An 18,488-nucleotide genomic window follows, 5' to 3' on the forward strand; every position below is an offset into this window, starting at 1 on the left:
TAGCAACCAAGGAACAGTGACCACCCAGTGCTGTGGTGACCAGCAGCCATGGCAACTGAGGAAAAGGAACAGCCCAGTGCCAGCCCAGGGGCCTGTAGACCAGCAAACATAGCAAGCTAGGAAGGCTGACAGCTTAGTGCCATGGTGGCCGGTGGGCATGGCAACCGAGAAACAGTGAGAGCCCAATGCGAGTGACCAGCAGCCACAGTAACTAAGGAACAGTGACAGCACCATGCCTGGAGACCAGCAGCCATGGCAACCAAGGCACAGTGACAGCCAGCTAACCTGGCACCCAGGAGGGCTGACAGCTACCCAGTCTGGCATCAGCAATCATCGTTCACAGCTGAGTGGCCTGATCCCCAGCGGTGGTGACAGCAAGGGAGCCCGGTGGCAGCGGCAGACATCCTGGAAGCCTGTGACAGCACAACCTGTGCACCCAAGCCTCATCGTACCTAATGGCAGCAGTCCATAGCTGACCCAGCTATGTCCCAACCAGAACTGTGGCACACCAAAAACGCTGTGTCTAGTTAGCAGACAACCAGCATTCCTGATCATGAAGGCACAACCCTGGGCAAGTGACAAGACTACTATCCTTTGCATTGTCATCAAAGTCACATGAGCCCCAATGCTGAAATGTTGGCCTGCACTGAAACATTTCACCTGTGTGGCATGAGGGGAATAATCCACCTCTCCTTGTAGATTTGCATGTCAGAAGGAACCATCCTAATCACCTTCTCCCACCTCATGTGGCAAAACAGAGGCTGGAGAATGTCATGCACCAGCTTCTTTCTTCCTCACACCCGTGACTTCTGTTTGATAGGAGTATCTCCCTTAGAAGAACCTTTTGTCAGGTGTTATCTTCACTGCTCCTCTAAGAGATAAATTCATTCATGGCTGTGAGTCAGTGAGATCGTAGGAAAACATTGTCTTGCTATCTGGAAATGTCACCAAAATGTCATCCCGCTGCATGCGGACATCACTTTGGAACAGAAGGCACCAAAGCTGACCCTGAGACCCTGCATGTCATTAAATGGTCTCCCAGGCGAGCCCATCACACGGCCCCCTCCCCCCCACCTCTACTGGTAGACCTGGTAAGTAACGATCAACAACTCATTTAGGAAGTCGAATCCATCAGGAAATGAGCTGACAGCTTCCCCCTGCAATCAATAGCAGGGTTTTAATCAGGCAGCGACCTTCTCCTGCACTTTCCATCTGAGGAGCAAAAAGCACTTTAGAACCGTTAATGGATTGATCTTCAGTGTCCCTGGGGGAGGCAGGTCAGGGGTGTTATCCTTGCTTTGTCTGGAGTACCAAGAGGATGTGAATCATCCAAGGCTAGAGCCAGGAAGGTAGCACAAATTGCCAGATGGGTCTAGACTGAGCCTGAGACAGAACCAGAGGGTCCTTACTGTCCTCATCAGGCCAATTTTTTCCCCCCAGAGACAAGATGAGAACCTTGTTCCTTGTACCATAAGAGATTTTTAGTGCCAAGTTTGTCCTAGCTGGTATAAACAGGAATCTCAACTGTTGGTACATGATCTCAGTTCAACAAAGCTGAAGCCTGCTTGCCAGGATATAGCAGGGGAGCACTGGGTGGGGACCTACACTATCCCCCAGAGCCCCACCTGGCTCACAAACCTGCTCCCTCCCCCCAGCTCCCCAGGGGGATGTGGTGAGTCCAAGCCAGCACAGCTCCCTTCCCCCTCTGCCTGGCCCCATTCTCATGTTCTGGCAAAGGGTCAGGCTGGAGAAAGGAAAACCAGAAAAATGCATGTGTAGTTGTCATGGCACTGTGCCAGCTATAAACAGGCCATAAAAGTCAGCTTCCAAGCCTCAGAGGATGATTCTGGTGTGGGGGGCTGGGACATCTTGCTACCCATACTCAAGGTGTTAGTGCCCTCCCTCCATAAGTCTGCAGCCCAGCTGGCTGCCACAGCTGAGAAGAGGATTTCATCCACCCAAAGCAGCTGGAGGTGCTGGATGCTGCAGGAAACCTGAGCCCACCAGCATCATGCTGCCCAGAGCTGGGCACCAGCTCCAGCATCATGCAGTACCCTGAGGCTAAGCTGCCATGGCAAGCTCCATGTGCCAGGCAGCTCCTCAGGCTTCTGTTATAGCCGCTTGCTCAGCAGCCTCAGACAGGGCCAGCGCTATGAATGAAAAAGATCTAGAGGTAATAGGTAGCAGCTTACCACTACAGCAGAGGTGTACATCAAGGGCCTGGTGATTTCACCAGGGCACCCTTGGGGAAAACTAAGACAAATGGTCACAAACTCCTGGAAGACAGTTTTAGGCTAAACATTAGGGAAAACTACTTCACAACTAGGGCATCTAGACTGTAGAATAAGCTCCCTCCAGAGGTGATGCAATCACCTACCCTGGAAATCTTCAAGAGGAGACTGGATGGACACCTTGCTGGGGTCACCCGACTCCAGTTGTCTTTCCTGCGTGGTGCAGAGGGCTGGACTCAATGATCTTCTGAGGTCCCTTCCAACCTTACAATCTATGAATCTAAGCACCTCAATGAGAGGTCCCTGGGGACTTGTGGGTAAGAGGGTCCCAACAGAAGGTACTCATATCCATCCCTTGGCAGCCTTCCTCGCCTGTTCTGGTGCAGAGCCATACTGCCCCACACCACCCCAGTGGCTGCATTTTATGGCTGGGAGGGAGCAGGGTCCCTAGGGATAGAGGGGGAAGGGTTGAACAGGTGCAGCTCTTGCTCCTGCAGTGGCTGGTTCTCTCAGACTAGGGGTAGCCCTGGGCCCCACAAGGGGATGAAATCCAAGTGTCTGGGGAACATCCAGGAATCACGCGCTCTGTCACATCTTGCTTGCCCAGGGGCTGCACTTCAGCAGGTCCTGCCTGCTCCCACCAGGGCACAGCCCAGCATGCACCTCATGCAGGAGACAGCAAGAGGCAGGGGTGGGGAAAAATACAGCAGTAGTTGCAGACAGTTCGACGCCTTGGCTCCAGGCCAGGCATGGGGCTTATCAAGGAAAAAGAAAGCCTTTTTTTTTTTTACCTTAAAAACTTTAATCGATTTGCATCTCTCACAAAATAAATCTGCTGCGGCTAGTGCCGCCCTCTCACTTTCAGGCCCAGGGCTGAAGCCCTTGGGACAGGCACTTACAGTGCATGCAGGCTGGGCACCATTGCCCCAGAAAGGTCGAGTGTCAGGAAGGTCTGGAGAGTTGGCAGTAGCACTGCTGCTGCCCCCTTCTGTACTCCCTCCCACCCTCCACTACTTCCATGTGCGGAGATCAACCCATTTCCATGGCTGCTTCATCACCAGCTGTTGCTCTCTAGGCATACCTGATGCCTGCATGCATATGCCTACATCTAGGAAGCTGGGCCTGGACCCTGTGGTTCAGGGGGCAAGGGATGTGGCCACTGTCAGTATCACCCCCCCCCCCCGCCCCCCCAGCAAATAGGCCCTTCTGGAGGAATCTTGAGAACAAGAAAAAATGGCCCAGCACCGCTCTCAGAGGATGCTGTGGCAGCCATGGACCTGTTTCCATCTCCCCCACCCCCACCTGGTAGCACCTGCCACACCAGACAAGCCAAGGGCCTGGGGTGAAGCAGCAAAGTGCGATGCACAGGGAAGCACTGTGCAAGAAGGGTAATGCTTGGCTGTTTGGGGAGGTAGGGGGGGATGATGTCTTTAGTGTCAGCTGGTTCCAAAAGTGCCAGGTTCTATGAGGCTATTCCCACCGGCTGGGGGAGCCCGAGGCAGGATGGCAATCTCCCACCCTGGCTCCTTTGATTGTCGTAACTGGAGAATTAGGGGGGGACACCCCAAGCTCTCATGCCCAGCACCCTGCCATGCTCCCTATTCCCCCCAGGCCTGTGTCAGCCCTCGGGAGTAGGGCAAGAGGGCGGCAAAGCCCTTCTGTGGCTGAACCAAACTGGGTTTCCCCTCTCACCCTCACCCCCAAGGTCAGAGCTCAGGGCATGGCCTTAGCGCATTGGGAAAAGCGCCCATGCCCTGAGAGCCGTCCAGCCTCAGAGGGCCAATGGATGCTGTGATTGTCATGCAGGCTGTCTGAGTTCCCTCTGCCCCCAGCAGGGCTTGCAGCTGCACCTCAGGAAGAGGAGGAGGGGAAGAAGGCAGGAGCTTTATTCCCACCCCCACCACCTTAAAGAGAGGTGGGGGACAGCCCCCTCCCAAAGCCAGCGTCCAGCACAACGGGGAGGGATGGAGGGTCAGTCTCCAGCCCTGCTCTGTCCACCACTCCCCTTAACTCTGCCCCCTGCTCCAGAAAGAGACACCCTCGTCCAACCAGTGTCTGCCTGCCTCTCCCCAGCAGGCAGGGGCACTGGAGCAGGGGAGAATGGAGTGTGTGCATGGAGGGGATGGGCCATTTTGTCCCAGGCCTGTAGACACCCAGGGCTTCACCTGCGGAGCTTCTGCAGCTGGAAGATAAAGACAAGCATGGGGCTGAGAAATGGGGGCGCAAGATCTCCTCCACCCTGAGGGGTCCAAGGGCTCAGAAGGCCCTGGCTGGGTCTATAAAGCATCTCCCAATCCCATAGGTCATGCCTGATGGGCAGTGTCAGCTGAGGGGGGAGGACAGAAGCTTCCCTGTTTTCCTAGCGGGGATCCTAGCTAAGTGGAGGCAGGGGGGAACAGTCGCAACCAGCCATGCCTACTCTAGGGGGAGTCTAGGATCCCAGGCCCTCACCACACCCTCCTCACCTCACTCTCCACAAGGTTCCTCTTGTACAGTGCCTCCTTGGCGGCATCCTGTTGAACACAGCCAGCATCAGGCATCAGCCAGCAAGAGCCTCCACTCTCCTCCATGGGGCTCTTACCCCAGCCCCATCAGGTGAGCAGCCTCCTTACCCTGTTGCCCTCTGTGCCAAGCCGCCGTGCTGCCTCTGTGTACAGGTACAGGTACTGCTCCAGCTGTGTCATGTACTCTGGGTGGGGTGAAGAGGGAGGCATCAGTTCAGCTGGTCCCAGGGTACTCCCCACCAGCCCACGGAGGACAGACTACATTACAAGCCCGGGCTTTTACCTTTGCGGAAGACAGCCCCCCCCTGTGCGAACTGGGCTCGCAGCCACTGGCTGCGCTGAGCAAGCTCCCGGTGCTGTTCCATCAGCTCACTGGGCACTGTCTGGTGTGCCTGCTTATAGGCCAGCATCTGTTGGCAAGGGCAGACGGGCTCTTGGCTACATGGTCTTGCTGGGGGAGCTGCCCCCACCCCTCTGCTGACAGTGCCCAGAGCCCCTGCCCCACTCTGCCCCTTCAGCTCAAAGCCCCCCAGCCCAACAGGGCCAAAACTTAGAGCCAACCAGCAGCCACCCCCTCCAGCTGCCAAGCCCAGAGCCATGGTGTTGGCAGCCTGCTCACCCGCAATAGGAAAGGTAGGCAGTGAGTTAGATGCCTGGGTTCTTTTCACCCAGCTCTGGTGCTGGCCCCCTCTTGGCACAGCTCCCCTGGCCCAGCCCTGCCCGAGGCCCCGCAGGGTGGGATGCAGCATCATGCTCACCTTCTTCTCCAGCCTGTCCCTTTCGAAGGCCAGAATGTTGAGGCTGGGCAGGGCAGGGGCAGCTCTGCTGAGGGAGAGACCCGAGCTCCCATTAATGCCAGGAGAGGGGCAAGTGACTACGGGTTAGAGAGCCCCAGGATGTCACCATGCTCTGGCTCCCCTAGAGGTCTTTGAACCAGCACCGCTCACCCCAGAGCTGGGGGGCTGGATGCTGGTCCTCCATGGCAAGGGAAACTGAGGCGCAGGAGGCGGGGCAGCTGGCTAAATACCACAGTACATGAGTGACAGGGACCAGAACAAACAAAGCAAAGCACCTTACTCCCAACACAGATTTCCACCCCCCCACACACACTTCCCGGCAAACCCAGCCTCAGCAGCAGGAGCCACACCTACCTGCTGCGCATGTCCCTTGCTGGAGCTGCAGCAGGTTTGGCTCTAGGGATGGTGACCTGCAGGAGGAGGCAGGTGCCATTAGAGTTGCTGCAACCTTCACCCGCTGACAACGCATGTTAGGAAATGGGGGACAGGGTCATTTTCACTCTTCAGATGGAGAAACTGAGGCAGGGAGAGCTGGATATGGGGCTCTTTAGCCGGGAAAAGCACAGGCTCAGGGGTGATCTGATGGCCACCTATAAGTTTATCAGGGGTGACCACCAGTATCTGGGGGGAATGTTTGTTCAACAGAATGCCCCAAGGGATGATGTGGTCCAACGGTCATAAACTACTTCAAGACCATTTCAGGCTGGACATAAGAAAGAATTTTTTTTACTGTTTGAGCCCCCAAGGTCTGGAACAGCCTGCCATCGGAGGTGGTTCAAGCACCCACATTGAACACCTTCAAGAGTAAACGGGATGCTTATCTTGCTGGGATCCTATGACCCCAGCTGACTTTCTGCCCTTTGAGCAGGGGGCTGGACTCGATGATTTCCCGAGGTCCCTTCCAGCCCTAATGTCTACGAAATCTATGATATGGAGCAGGGACTTGGATTTCTCAGGGGGAAGCCCTCCCCAAGGGGGCAGGGGGAACCCTGGGGACTCATTGTAGCTCAGGACAGCTCTGGCCTGGGCTTTTTCTCCATCAAGCCCCTGCTCTATGCTGTGAAACCCACCCTCCCAGTGAGCCCCAGGACTCAGGCCTGGGCTATGGGCAAGCCAGACCTGACCAGCAGGCAGGGCCTCACCCCTTCCCCAGCCCATCTGGACTCTGGGAGGAGCAGAGCCCAGGTCCCCCAGCCCTGGCAGAACAGTACCCACATACCGATGGCACAGTCAGTGGGTCGATGACCAGCCACTTCTCCGTCTTTGTCTCCAGCTGCTGGGAGCTCAGAGGCTCCCTCAGGCGCACAATCACTTCCAACTTCCCACCTGTGGGCCGCCGGCTATCCAGGAGCTGGGCACAGTCAGGGAAGGAACCGCATTCATCCAGGACTGGAACCTGGATGAGAGCCAAGCAGGAGCCGCCCTCCCACCCACCCGTGAACATAGCTGAGTCAGCCCAATGCTCTGCCTTTCTGGCCCAGGCCTCTGGCTCCTCAACCAGGGAACCTCCTCCCTGCAAGGCCCCCAGAGGATTGTTAGAACCTCATATAGGTAGGTAGGCAGGCAGTGAAACACCACATTCAAGGGGACCAGAATTCTGCCCCACCCCAGAGCAACTGACTCCTGGCCCATTTCCACTGATGCTATTTTCAGAACCAGGGTAAGCCCAGAACTGAGCAGAGATGGGGGGGAGCAGCTGGTAAGGATTCCTGTGCCTGTTGTAGCCACAGCTGGCATGGGCTGGGGACAGTCAGACACTGGTGCATTCTCACCTCAATGATCTCCCGGACCTCACAGGTTGTCTCCAGCGCCTCCAGCTTGAGTTGTGCAGTGCCCACAATACGGTCTGTCTTGAACAGCCCACTGAGGGGAAGGATGGGCATGTGACAGTGTTCAGCCACAGCACCCCATCTACCTCTGTCTCTGTGCCCCTCCCTGCTGCCTGCACCCCTTTCGACCCAACAAGCAGCATCAGACTGACAAAAGGTCCCCACCCCCATCCCACACATCCCCCCCTCAGCAGAAGGGGAGAGCCCCAAGTCTCTTCTAGACCACAGGAGATGAGCACTATGGATCTAGCACAGTGAGGTGGCTGGGAACAGCGACAGCCACATGCTGCCAACCTGCCAAATCTCTCTTGGCACCACAGCACCCATGATGCCCAGTCAGCCCTGCTCTTTGTGAGGCTGCAGGAAGGTTCCATGGTGGCACTGGTGCCTATTCTGCCACCCATCCCTCACTCACCCTTTGTGGAGAACCTCGAACTTGATGCCTTTGGTCTGCAGGATCCTCTTGAGCCCTCGGTGGCCCCGGTTAATGCACAGCTTGAACTGCTCCTTGAACTCTGCCAGGTGAAAGAGATGGCATGTCACTGCACTGGTGTCATGCACCAGGCTCAGAACCCGTGGCAGCAGAGCCAGAGCTGAGGCAGCTTTGCATAGTGATAAATAATGCCCCTAGAACTTTGTGGCATTTGATGTCAAGCCCCAATGCCCCTTCCTCCCACGCATAAGAGAGAGGCAGCCTGGGGAGTTGTCACAGGGTCTGCAGCAGAACAGGGAATGGAACTTCGGCATCCTGATCTCGTGCGACGAGCTTTAAAGTAGCCTCGCTGGGGGAGGGGGCCGCTGGAAGATGAGGAGACGCCATCCGAGCAGGACAGGTGACAAAGGCAAGGAGTGCTAAGGTAAGAAACGGGGGTCCAGACAGTCTCCCTAAACAGGGGGTGGCACACACAGTCTTGCAAGGCCTTAAATGTCTATATACCAATGCTCGCAGTACGGGGAATAAACAGGAGGAACCTGCCCTCAGAATAGCTAGTTCAAACCCAGATATCATGGAGCTAACAGAAACATGATGGGATTCGTCCCATGACTGGGCAGTTAGCATTAGGGGCTATAGGCTTTACAGGCAAGACAGAGAAGGAAGGAAAGGTGGGGATGTGGCACTCTATGTCAAGGAGCACTACACATCCTCTGTCAGCAAAATGGGATCAGAGGAAGGGCAGGCTGAAGTGCTCTGGGTTAAGATTCAAGGGGACCGTGGGGAGAGTGATTTGACGGTGAGGGTCTACTACAGTCCCCCCAACCAAGGTGAGGAGCTGGATCGGGAATTTTCGGGTCAACTTGCAGAGGCACTTAGGGCAAGGGATGTAGTTGTCATGGATGATTTTAATTACCCAGACATCTGCTGGGAGGAACAGTCAGCCAGGACAGACCGTTCCAGGAGGTTCCTAGCTGAGATACAGGACCTCCACTTAATTCAGGAGGTGCACAGTCCCACCAGAGGAAATGCCCTGTTGGACCTGGTCCTGGCCACAGGCGATGACCTGGTAAGGGGCCTCCAGGTTTTTGATCACCTGGGCGATAGCGATCATCACTTGCTGGAATTCACCATCCAGCGCAGGGTGTCAAGGGCCTGCAGCAAGACGGTAGCCCTAGACTTTAGGAGGGCCAACTTCAACAAGTTGAGGAGACTAGTGGGGGAGGCACTGGGGTCCTTGAGAACAGGGGAACTCAGTGTCCAGGGCAAGTGGTCGTTCCTTAAGGAAACGATACTCAAGGCCCAGGGGGAGTCCATCCCAACAAGAAGCAAGGGGAGCAAGAGTGCCCGGAAGCCCCCCTGGCTCACGAAGGGCATCTGGGAATGCCTGCTTGCCAAAAAGGCGGCGTACACCCAGTGGAAGCGGGGTGCTATCTCCAAAGAGGAGTATACCTCCTCTGCTCGGGCCTGTAGGGGGGCTGTCAGGAAAGCTAAGGCAGACATACAGCTAAGACTAGCATCCAAGATCAAGGATAATAAAAAGTCCTTTTTCAAATACATAGGGAGGATGAAGGCACCGGGTAACATGGGGCCCCTCCAAGGTACGCTGGGCAATCTGGTGGTTGCGCCAGAGGAGAAAGCGGAACTCTTTAACCAATTCTTCATGTCCGTTTTCTTGGGCAGGGACCGGGACTTCCCTGCTGGGATGCCAGATGGACTCGAGGGGAATGCCTCCAGACCTCAGGTTGGGGAGGACCAGGTTAGAGAGCTTCTGGAAGGGCTGGACGTGTTCAAGTCAGCGGGTCCAGATGCTCTCCACCCCAGGGTGTTGAGGGAGCTAGCTGGGGTTATTGCAGGGCCCTTGGCACGCCTCTACGAGCGCTCGTGGTGCTCGGGCCAGGTGCCAGATGACTGGAAGATAGCTAATGTGGTCCCCATCTTCAAAAAGGGGAAGAGGGAGGACCCGGGCAACTATAGGCCCGTCAGTTTCATAGTTTCTAGGGTCAGAAGGGACCTGAGCAGATCATCTAGTCCGACCCCCTGCCATGGCAGGAAAGAATACTAGGGTCAAATGACCCCAGCAAGATGTTCATCTAACCTCCTCTTAAAGACCCCCAGGGTAGAGGCCAGCACCACTTCTCTTGGAAGCTGGTTCCAGACCCTAGCCGCCCTGACTGTGAAGTAGCGCCTCCTGATATCTAACCTAAACCTACCCTCTTCCAGCTTGTGACCATTATTCCTGGTCACTCCTGGCAGTGCTCGGGGAAACAGTGACTTCCCCAATGCCTGGTGATCCCCCCTGACTAGTTTATAACAGGCCACAAGATCCCCCCTCAGCCTTCTCTTTTGGAGGCTGAACAGGTTCAGGTCCCGCAGTCTCTCCTCATAGGGCCTGCCCTGTCGTCCCCTGATCATACGAGTGGCCCTTCTCTGGACCCTCTCCATGCTGTCGACATCGCTCTTCAAGTGTGGCGCCCAGAACTGGATGTAATACTCCAGCTACGGCCTGACCAGTGCCACAGAGGGGGAGGATCACCTCCTTGGACCTGCTCGAGATGCATCTGTGGATGCATGCCAAGGTGCAGTTGGCCTTCCTTACTGCCTCTCCACACTGCCGGCCCATGTTCATCTTGGAGTCAATGATGACCCCCAGATCCCTTTCCACCTCCGTGCTGACAAGAGGGGAGTTCCCTAACCTGTAGGTATGGTGCCGGTTGTTCCTCCCAAGGTGCATCACCTTGCACTTGTCTGTGTTGAAACCCATCCTATTCTCGTCCGCCCACCCTTGTAACCTGTCTAGGTCTGATTGTAGCCTGTTGCATCCTTCCAATGTGCCCACATCTTAGTGTCATCAGCAAATTTGAACAGGGTGCTTTTTACCCCCTCATCCAAATCGCTGATGAAGACGTTGAACAGTGCGGGCCCAAGGACCGAGCCCTGCGAAACCCCACTGCCCACGTCCTTCCAGGTTGAGAAGGACCCATCTACTACCACCCTCTGGGTGCGGCCCTCCAGCCAGTTGGCGACCCATTTGACTGTGTGGGTGTCTACACCACAGCCCTCCAGCTTCTTAATGAGAACAGGGTGAGAGACAGTGTCAAAAGCCTTCCGGAAGTCCAGGAAGATTATATCCACTGCTACCCCTGCATCTAATGATCTGGTGATCTGATCATAAAAGGCCACCAGGTTGGTCTGACAGGACCTGCCACTGATGAACCCGTGTTGGTTGCCCTTAAGCATGCAGTCTCCTGCTGGCCCCTCCTGGATGTGTGCCAGCATAATTTTCTCAAACAGCTTGCCTAGGATCGAGGTAAGACTAACCGGCCTATAGTTTCCCAGGTCCTCCTTCCTGCCTTTTTTGAAGATGGGGACCACGTTGGCCCTCTTCCAGTCCTCCAGTACCTCACCAGAGCACCACGAGTGCTCATAAAGTTGTGCCAGGGGACTTGCAATGACCTCGGCCAGTTCCTTTAGAACTCTAGGGTGGAGATCATCCGGACCAGCTGACTTGAATACGTCCAACCCCTCCAGAAGCTCCCTAACTAAATCCTCACTAACCCGTGGCCCAGGTGTGCCTCCCCCGGGGCCCGAGGGGGTCCAGCAGGGAGGTGGCTGTTCTGGTCCCTACTTAGGAAGACGGAGGCAAAGAAATCGTTAAACATGTTAGCTTTGCCATCTGCTGTGACGACCAAGTTTCCCAACGCGTCCTGCAAGGGCCCATTACCCGGGACCTTCTTTTTATCCCCCAAGAAGTCTTTTTTTTAAATACGTATTGTCCTTAATCTGGGAAGTTAGCCCCAGTTCCATCTCGGCCTTGGCCTTCCTAACTGCCCCCCTACATCCCCGAGCAACTACAGAATAGCCCTCCCTGGTGATGACCCCTTCTTTCCATTGGGTATAAGCGTCCTTTTTAGCAAGGAGACATTCCCGGATTCTTTTGGTGAGCCACGGAGGCATGTGTGCTCTCCTGCTCCCTTTGATCCTCGTTGAGACTACCTTCCTTTGGGCTTGGAGGATCGTCTCCTTAAGGAGTGACCACTCTCCTTGGACACCTGGCTCCCCTCACCCCCGGGACCTCCATCCTTGGGAAACTCTTTGAGAAGATTCTCAAGGAGCACATCTGTGATGGGCCGGCTTCAGGGATGATGCTCAAGGGCAACCAGCACGGTTTCATTAGGGGCAGGTCTTGTCAGACCAACCTGATTGCCTTTTATGATCAGGTCACAAAGGCAATGGATTCAGGTGTTGCCGTGGACATAGTCTTTCTAGACTTCAGCAAGGCCTTTGACACCATCTCCCACCCCATCCTCATTAAAAAAACTAAGCAACTGTGGCATTGATGCCTACACAGTCAGATGGATTGCAGATTGGCTCAAGGCTCATACTCAGAGGGTGGTGGTGGACGGGTCATATTTGACCTGGGGGGAAGTGGGCAGTGGAGTCCCCCAGGGCTTGGTCCTGGGGCCTGCGCTGTTCAATTTCTTCATCAGCGATTTGGATGACGGGGTGAAATGCAACCTGTTTAAATTTGCTGATGATACCAAAATTTGGGGTGAGGTGAGCATGCTAGTAGGGAGGGAAAGACTGCAACAAGACCTGGATAGGTTACAGGAGCGAGCTGACATAAACAAGATGCATTTCAATACTGGCAAGTGCAGGGTGCTGCACTTAGGCAGTAGAAACCAGCAGCACACTTATAGAATGGGAAACTCCCTTCTTGAGAGCACGGAGGCAGAAAGGGATCTTGGAGTCATTATTGACTCCAAGATGAACATGGGCCAACAATGCAAGGTCTTGGTTGGCAGGGCTAACCGCACCTTGTCATGCATCCACAGGCGCATCTCAAGTAGAGCCAGGGAGGTGATCCTCCCCCTCTATGCGACGCTGTTCAGGCCACAGCTTGAGTACTGTGTCCAGTTCTGTGCGCCCCATTTCAGGAGGGATGTGGACAACATTGAAAGGGTCCAGAGGAGGGCCACACGCATGATCCGGGGACTACAGGGCAGACCCTACATTGAAAGACTGCGGGACCTAAACCTGTTCAGCCTTCACAAGAGAAGGCTGAGGGGGGACCTGGTGACTGTCTATAAAAACTCACTAGGGGGGACCAGAAGGGTTTAGGGGAGACGCTGTTTCCCCTAGCACCCCCAGTATGACAAGGAACAATGGACACAAGTTATTAGACAGTAGATTTAGATTAGACAGCCGCAAGAACTACTTCACAGTTAGGGAGGCTAGGAGTTGGAACCAACTTCCTAGGGAAGTGGTGCTGGCTCCTTCCCTGGGGATCTTTAAGAAGAGGCTTGATGACTACCTGGCTGGACTCATTTGAGTCCAGTCTTTTTCTCCCGCCCAGGCCGGGGGTCAGGCTTGAAGATCTACAAGGTCCCTTCCGACCCTACTTCTATGATTCTATGATCCTGGCTTGCAGTACACTGCTGCATCTCTGGAGACAATGACCAAATGGCACTGGCTGGTGAATCTCCAGAGACATTATCCTCTACATCCTTCACATCCAGTCTATGAATCTAAGGGGCTGGAAGGGACCTCGCAAGATCATTGGGTCCAGTCCCCCTGCACCAGGCAGGAAAGACAACTGGGGTCAAGTGACTCCAGTGAGGTGACCATCCAGTCTCCTCTTGAAGATTTCCAGGGTGGGTGACTGCACCACCTCTGGAGGGAGTTTATTCTACAGTCTGGACACCCTAACTGTGAAGTTTTTCCTAGTGTTAAACCTGAAATGGTCTTCCAGGAGTTTGTAGCCATTGCTCCTAGTTTTCCCCAAGGGTGCCTTGATGAACAGTTGTTTGCCAAGCCCTTGATGTATTCCCCTGATGTAGTGGTAATTTACTACCAAGTCCCCCCTCAGCCTTCTCTTTTTTAGGCTGAAGGCAAGTCCCTTGTATGGTTTGCCTTGCAACTCTCTGATCATATGGGTGGTTCTTCTCTGGACTCTCTCAAGCTCTTCCACATCCTTGTTGAAAATGCAGTGCCCAAAACTGGATGCAGTACTCCAGCTGCAGTCTCACCAATGCTGAATAAAGTAGAAGAATCACTTCCTTGGTTTTGCTTGAGATGACTCAGTTGATGTATGCCAGAGTATTGTTTGCCCTGCTGGCTACAGCATCGTACTGATGGCTCATATTCATACTTACCCCAGGTCTATTTCAGTCATGGTGCTAGTCAGTTTGGCACCACTGAGCCTGCAAGTATGTTGGGGATTGTTTGTCCCCAGTTGGAGCACTTTACATTTCACAATGTTGAATTTCATCTGGTTCCAATCCACCCAACTGGCCTGTATCTGCAGCCTATCTTCAAGCATTATCACACTCCCCTATAACTTCGTGTTGTCCACGAACTTGGCCAGTGAGTTCTTCATCCCCACATCCAAATAACTGTTAATTGGCCTACAGTTGCCCAGATCCTCTCTCCTCCCCTTCTTGAAGATGGGCACAACATTAGCCCTCTTTCAGTCTTCAGGGACCTCCCTTGAGTGTCACTAGTTCTGGAAGAGTTTCGCCAGAGGTCCCACAACGACTTCGGCCAGCTCCTTCGGCACTCTTGGTTTTAAGTTCATCCAGTTCTGCTGACTTATAAATGTCTAATTTTTCTAACTGATCACACCAGCTCAATGTCAACAGCAGGAAGATGGCCATTCCCACTATGCCCATTTTGTACCCTATCTAGCATGATTTTCCTCTTAGTCCCGTGAAATACCAAAGCAAAGTAGTCATTCAGGAGTTCAGTTTTCTTCTGAGTGTTGGTAACCAGCTGTCCTGAGTTAAGCAATGTCCCCACACTTCCATTTGTTTTCCTCCCGTTTCCTATACACCTAAAGAAGTACTTATTGTCCTTGATTTCTGTTGCTAGTTTAAATTCAGTGGCTGCCTAGCCTTTCTAGTCTGCTCCCTACAAGTGTGGGTCATTGTTGTATAGTCCTCCTCAGGGACTGTCCCAAGCTTCCAGTGTTTGTAGCTCCTCTTTCTTCTTTTTCAAAAGGACCATGATATCTCTATTAAGCCAAGAGGGCTTCCCAGCCCTTCTGCTACCTTTCCTCTGCATGGGAACGGACTTCTTTTGTACTTCAAGGGTCATGTCCTTCAGGAACAACCATACTTCATGCACTCCTTTCGCCTTCGGTCCCTGGTCCCGCAGTGCTTCCCCTACTATTGGCCTGAGCCTGTTGAAATTTGCTTTTCTGAAGTCCAAAACTTCAACTCAGATAGCTTATTTGCTTGCCTTGCAATGGACAATGAATGTGATGGTTTTGTGGTCACTGTCACTCAGGTTACCCTCTATATTTAAGTCATTTGCCAGATCGTCTCCTTTGGCCAAGACCAAGTCTAGGAGAACATTACCACTAGCTGGGGAGACAACGCCTCTCTCCCCTACCACCCAAATCACAATGGGGAGAGGGGGTTGTACATTACCTGGGCTCAGTCTCATTTGCAAAGATCAGACCGAGCAGTTCCCCTCCCCCCACCACATGCAGTGCCTCCAGCTTGCCCAGAGCCCCAGGGTGGGACTCACCAGGTGAATCTGTGTTCTTGATTACACCAGTCTTTTCCTTCTGAGCTTCTTCCTAGAAGACAAGATGGGAGAGGGTGGGAAGGGGGCCCCACACCTGGAGCTGGGGAAGCCGCCATGGTCAGGCTGGGCCAGGCCAACTCACCGCATTGGGGTAGGGGAACTCAAAGCGCACGAAGGCATCCAGGTCATTGGGGGCCACGCCTGGAGAGATATAGAGAGGCCATCAGACCCTGGGGGGAGGCAGTAATCCCAAAGCTCCTGTGTCTCTTCAGGATACCACCACCCTGCAGCTCCCAATTCAGAGGGAGACGGTGTATTTGGCAAAAGCCAAAAGGAACCCAACTACACGCCTTGGGATGTCTGAAGTGGCTACTAGAGACACAGGTGCAAACTATGTGGAGGCATCCAGGCTCTTCCCCGGCTGGCTGGAACATCTCTATTCAGTTAATATTGAGAGAAAAGCTTAAATAACAAGGGCTGCCATTCCCCACTGGTAACAGGAACAAGGGCACTGATCTGGCTCAGCAGTGCATGAGAATGACTAAATAATGCTGGAGTGGCAGCTGGGCATTGAAGAGCAGTGAAGGAGGCACAGGGACCAAATGCAGAGCATCACATCCAGGCAGGGAACGTGGGGGAGACAGAGACCACAAACCTTGTGCCCAAATCCTTTCCAGAGTGGAGCTCCCTGCCCTGCCATTGGTATCGTGCAAGGATCTTCAAGCACAACCTCCCCACGCCCTCCACCTCGATTCTCCTTGCACAGACAGCACAGAGCAGTTTAAACAGCTCTGCAAAGGTTGTGGTGGAGATCTCATTCAAGCAATCATGAGATTCCACCCCCTGCTCCACCTGCATCTGGAGCCCTCCTTCAGCTCTGCTTGGCAGTGTCCCTGGTGCACTGACTGAATGGCCAGGTGAGAGTGGCAAAAGGCATCAATGACAGCAGGTGCCACGCCCAGCAGTACCCAGGGCCCGTTATTAGACACAATTAACAAGCAGTAGTAAATGGGCTCCTGACTGGGCAACCCTGGAGCAGCTGAGGCATGTGGGTGACACACTGTGCCTCCAGCTCGTAGCTTAGCTGCCCACACCCCAGGCAACCTCTCCCAGTTCAGGGATTGATGTTCACACCCCCCTCCCCTCGTGGTTGTACCTGGGGGAGCCGGGAGGTTGACACCTTTCACGATACAGAGGATCATGTCGTTGCTGTTCAGCTCGGGGAAGATCCTACAAAGAGCGTGGCAGAAGGAAGGCTGTGTCACGCTGAGGTCCAGCCCAGGGCTGAGGGCTCCTATGCGGTCTCAGTATAAGCACAGCCCCCACACTGCCCTGCTGCAAGTAACCCTATAAGAAGGGCATTCTCTCCACTTTGCTGGTGAGTACACTGAGGCAAAGAGCAGCAGGTGCCTTCACACCCAGACCTCAGCTCTGCAGATACCAGATCTAGCCAAGCACATGGCTCAGCTGCAAGACAGCACACGGGATTAGCCAGGGAGAAGGACAAAACATGTATACACTCAACACGTGGCCTCTGGGCATGGTCCCAGGCAAGGGACATGATCTGATATTCTGCCCCAGAGAATCCTAGGCAAAGGGATGTAGATATAACTGGGTTCTTCCCAAATTGATGACCCCAGGACAAAGCCCTAGCATAGCCTCACAGCCTGGAAGGGATCTTGGTTTCTTCCTTCCTACTCACAGGAACAAGGGACAGAACAGCCAGAAGCCCAAGTCAGGAGTGAACATACTTGACTACACTGAAGGTCCGTTGCTCATAGTGGTACTTGGGCACTGGGAGGGCTTTGGCATATGCTTGTTTCAAGATCTCCGTGCTTTGCTTGCAATCTTCAGCCATCTTCTCAAACCTGGGACAGAAGGAACAGAACATTCCTGCACCCTCCCCCAGGGCCGGTGCTGTGCCCTGGGGCCAGTGCCAAAAAAAATTACCCCTTTCATCTGCCTAACAGAATCCCCTTCTTCCCAATGGTTCACGTGCTCTATTTCAACAGGAATCTTACTGGCTGCTAAAATGCAGCCACCTTTTAAGCTGTTTAACAGCACACAGTAACAAGTCCTGTGTAATACAGAGGGATTGCAGGCAAGCAGAAAAGAACTACCCATGTTGGAATCTACCTTGGATAACGGGGCTTGGACAGACAGTCCAGGCCTTGGATCTGTCAAGCCCCTAAAAAGGCCAAGACCCCTGACAAAGAAGATGACTGGCAGCAATGCTCCATTTGGGGGGAGGGCAAGGAGTGAAAGACACATGACTCCCATACAGAAACCAGCCAGGAAGGGGACACCTCAGAGGCCCTCTGTGCAGCTTTGCCACTGTCTCACAGCTCTGTCAGTGTGGAAGCAAGTGCTGAAGACAGGGACTGGGAGCTATGCCCTGGCTGATGCACTTACTTGATGGTTTCTGCAATGCTGCCCAGGTGAGTGAACTGCTTGGAGTAATTCATGCACATCTGAGGTAGAAGACACAGGAGAGAAGGTTACAGGCCCTAGTGCCCTCCACACATGCATGCAAACACGGATGCAAACACATAAAGAGTTGTCACCTCCTCTGAGATAAGCATCCTTGTGCCCACATACCAGACAGGCAAACCACCCAAGGCTGGGGCAGAACCCTTCTCCCTCAATCCTGCTTCGTAGCCTGTTCTTTCCTTCTCCCACAGGCCTTCACCATCCAACATGCCACAGGAGGCATGAGGCCTCCTGTGGGTTCTGCCCAGCAGAGATTGGCAGCAAGCCCTTCCAAATCCTGCTCTTCATGGCTGAGGCCCACTTTACCTCGTGTTGATGCCTCATCAGCTTCATGAGCTCCACATACTGGCTGGCTGCCTCCGAGGGGATGCTGACCCTGCGGCAGGGCACAAATGTGAATTCCTCCTTGTTTGCTGGGACCTGGGGTACCTATAACAGGAGATATGGGTCACAGCAGCCTGCAGCTTCCAGGAGCATTGCACCTGCACAGAACTACTCTGAATAACAACCTCCAATTCCCTGCATTCCATGAGATGGCCATCCTGGAAGGCAGAGATGTTGATGGTCCAGAGTCAAGGCAGAGATGTTGGTGGTCCGGAGCTCAACAAAAGCCCCAGCTTGATTTCAGTTCGGAGCTGAGAAATCTGAAGTGGTGGCACTCAAGCTGGGACACA

At 54.1% G+C, this 18,488-nt stretch overlaps 1 protein-coding gene across 4 annotated transcripts in view; it reads right to left on the minus strand.

The window, feature by feature from the left end:
* Window positions 1-3,024: 3,024 nt before the first annotated feature.
* CC2D1A (coiled-coil and C2 domain containing 1A) overlaps window positions 3,025-18,488 on the minus strand; it is a 31,774-nt gene continuing 16,310 nt past the window's right edge. For 3 of the 4 annotated variants that reach the window (XM_090061702.1, XM_090061700.1, XM_090061701.1), the window contains exons 16-30: window positions 18,121-18,243; window positions 17,737-17,795; window positions 17,076-17,192; window positions 16,481-16,554; window positions 15,467-15,525; window positions 15,325-15,376; window positions 7,777-7,876; window positions 7,305-7,395; window positions 6,752-6,883; window positions 5,887-5,942; window positions 5,494-5,560; window positions 5,019-5,145; window positions 4,844-4,920; window positions 4,697-4,744; window positions 3,025-4,413 (exon numbers count right to left, since the gene is read on the minus strand). In XM_090061702.1, coding sequence (XP_089917828.1) covers window positions 4,393-4,413; window positions 4,697-4,744; window positions 4,844-4,920; window positions 5,019-5,145; window positions 5,494-5,560; window positions 5,887-5,942; window positions 6,752-6,883; window positions 7,305-7,395; window positions 7,777-7,876; window positions 15,325-15,376; window positions 15,467-15,525; window positions 16,481-16,554; window positions 17,076-17,192; window positions 17,737-17,795; window positions 18,121-18,243 — 1,203 coding nt within the window. In that variant the 3' untranslated portion in view covers window positions 3,025-4,392. The remainder of the gene's footprint in view (window positions 4,414-4,696; window positions 4,745-4,843; window positions 4,921-5,018; window positions 5,146-5,493; window positions 5,561-5,886; window positions 5,943-6,751; window positions 6,884-7,304; window positions 7,396-7,776; window positions 7,877-15,324; window positions 15,377-15,466; window positions 15,526-16,480; window positions 16,555-17,075; window positions 17,193-17,736; window positions 17,796-18,120; window positions 18,244-18,488) is intronic. The other variant, XM_090061703.1, reaches the window with a different exon arrangement.

Source organism: Crocodylus siamensis, chromosome 8, assembly GCF_052110815.1.
Source record: "Crocodylus siamensis isolate JL-2025a chromosome 8, ASM5211081v1, whole genome shotgun sequence".
Taxonomy (NCBI): domain Eukaryota; kingdom Metazoa; phylum Chordata; order Crocodylia; family Crocodylidae; genus Crocodylus; species Crocodylus siamensis.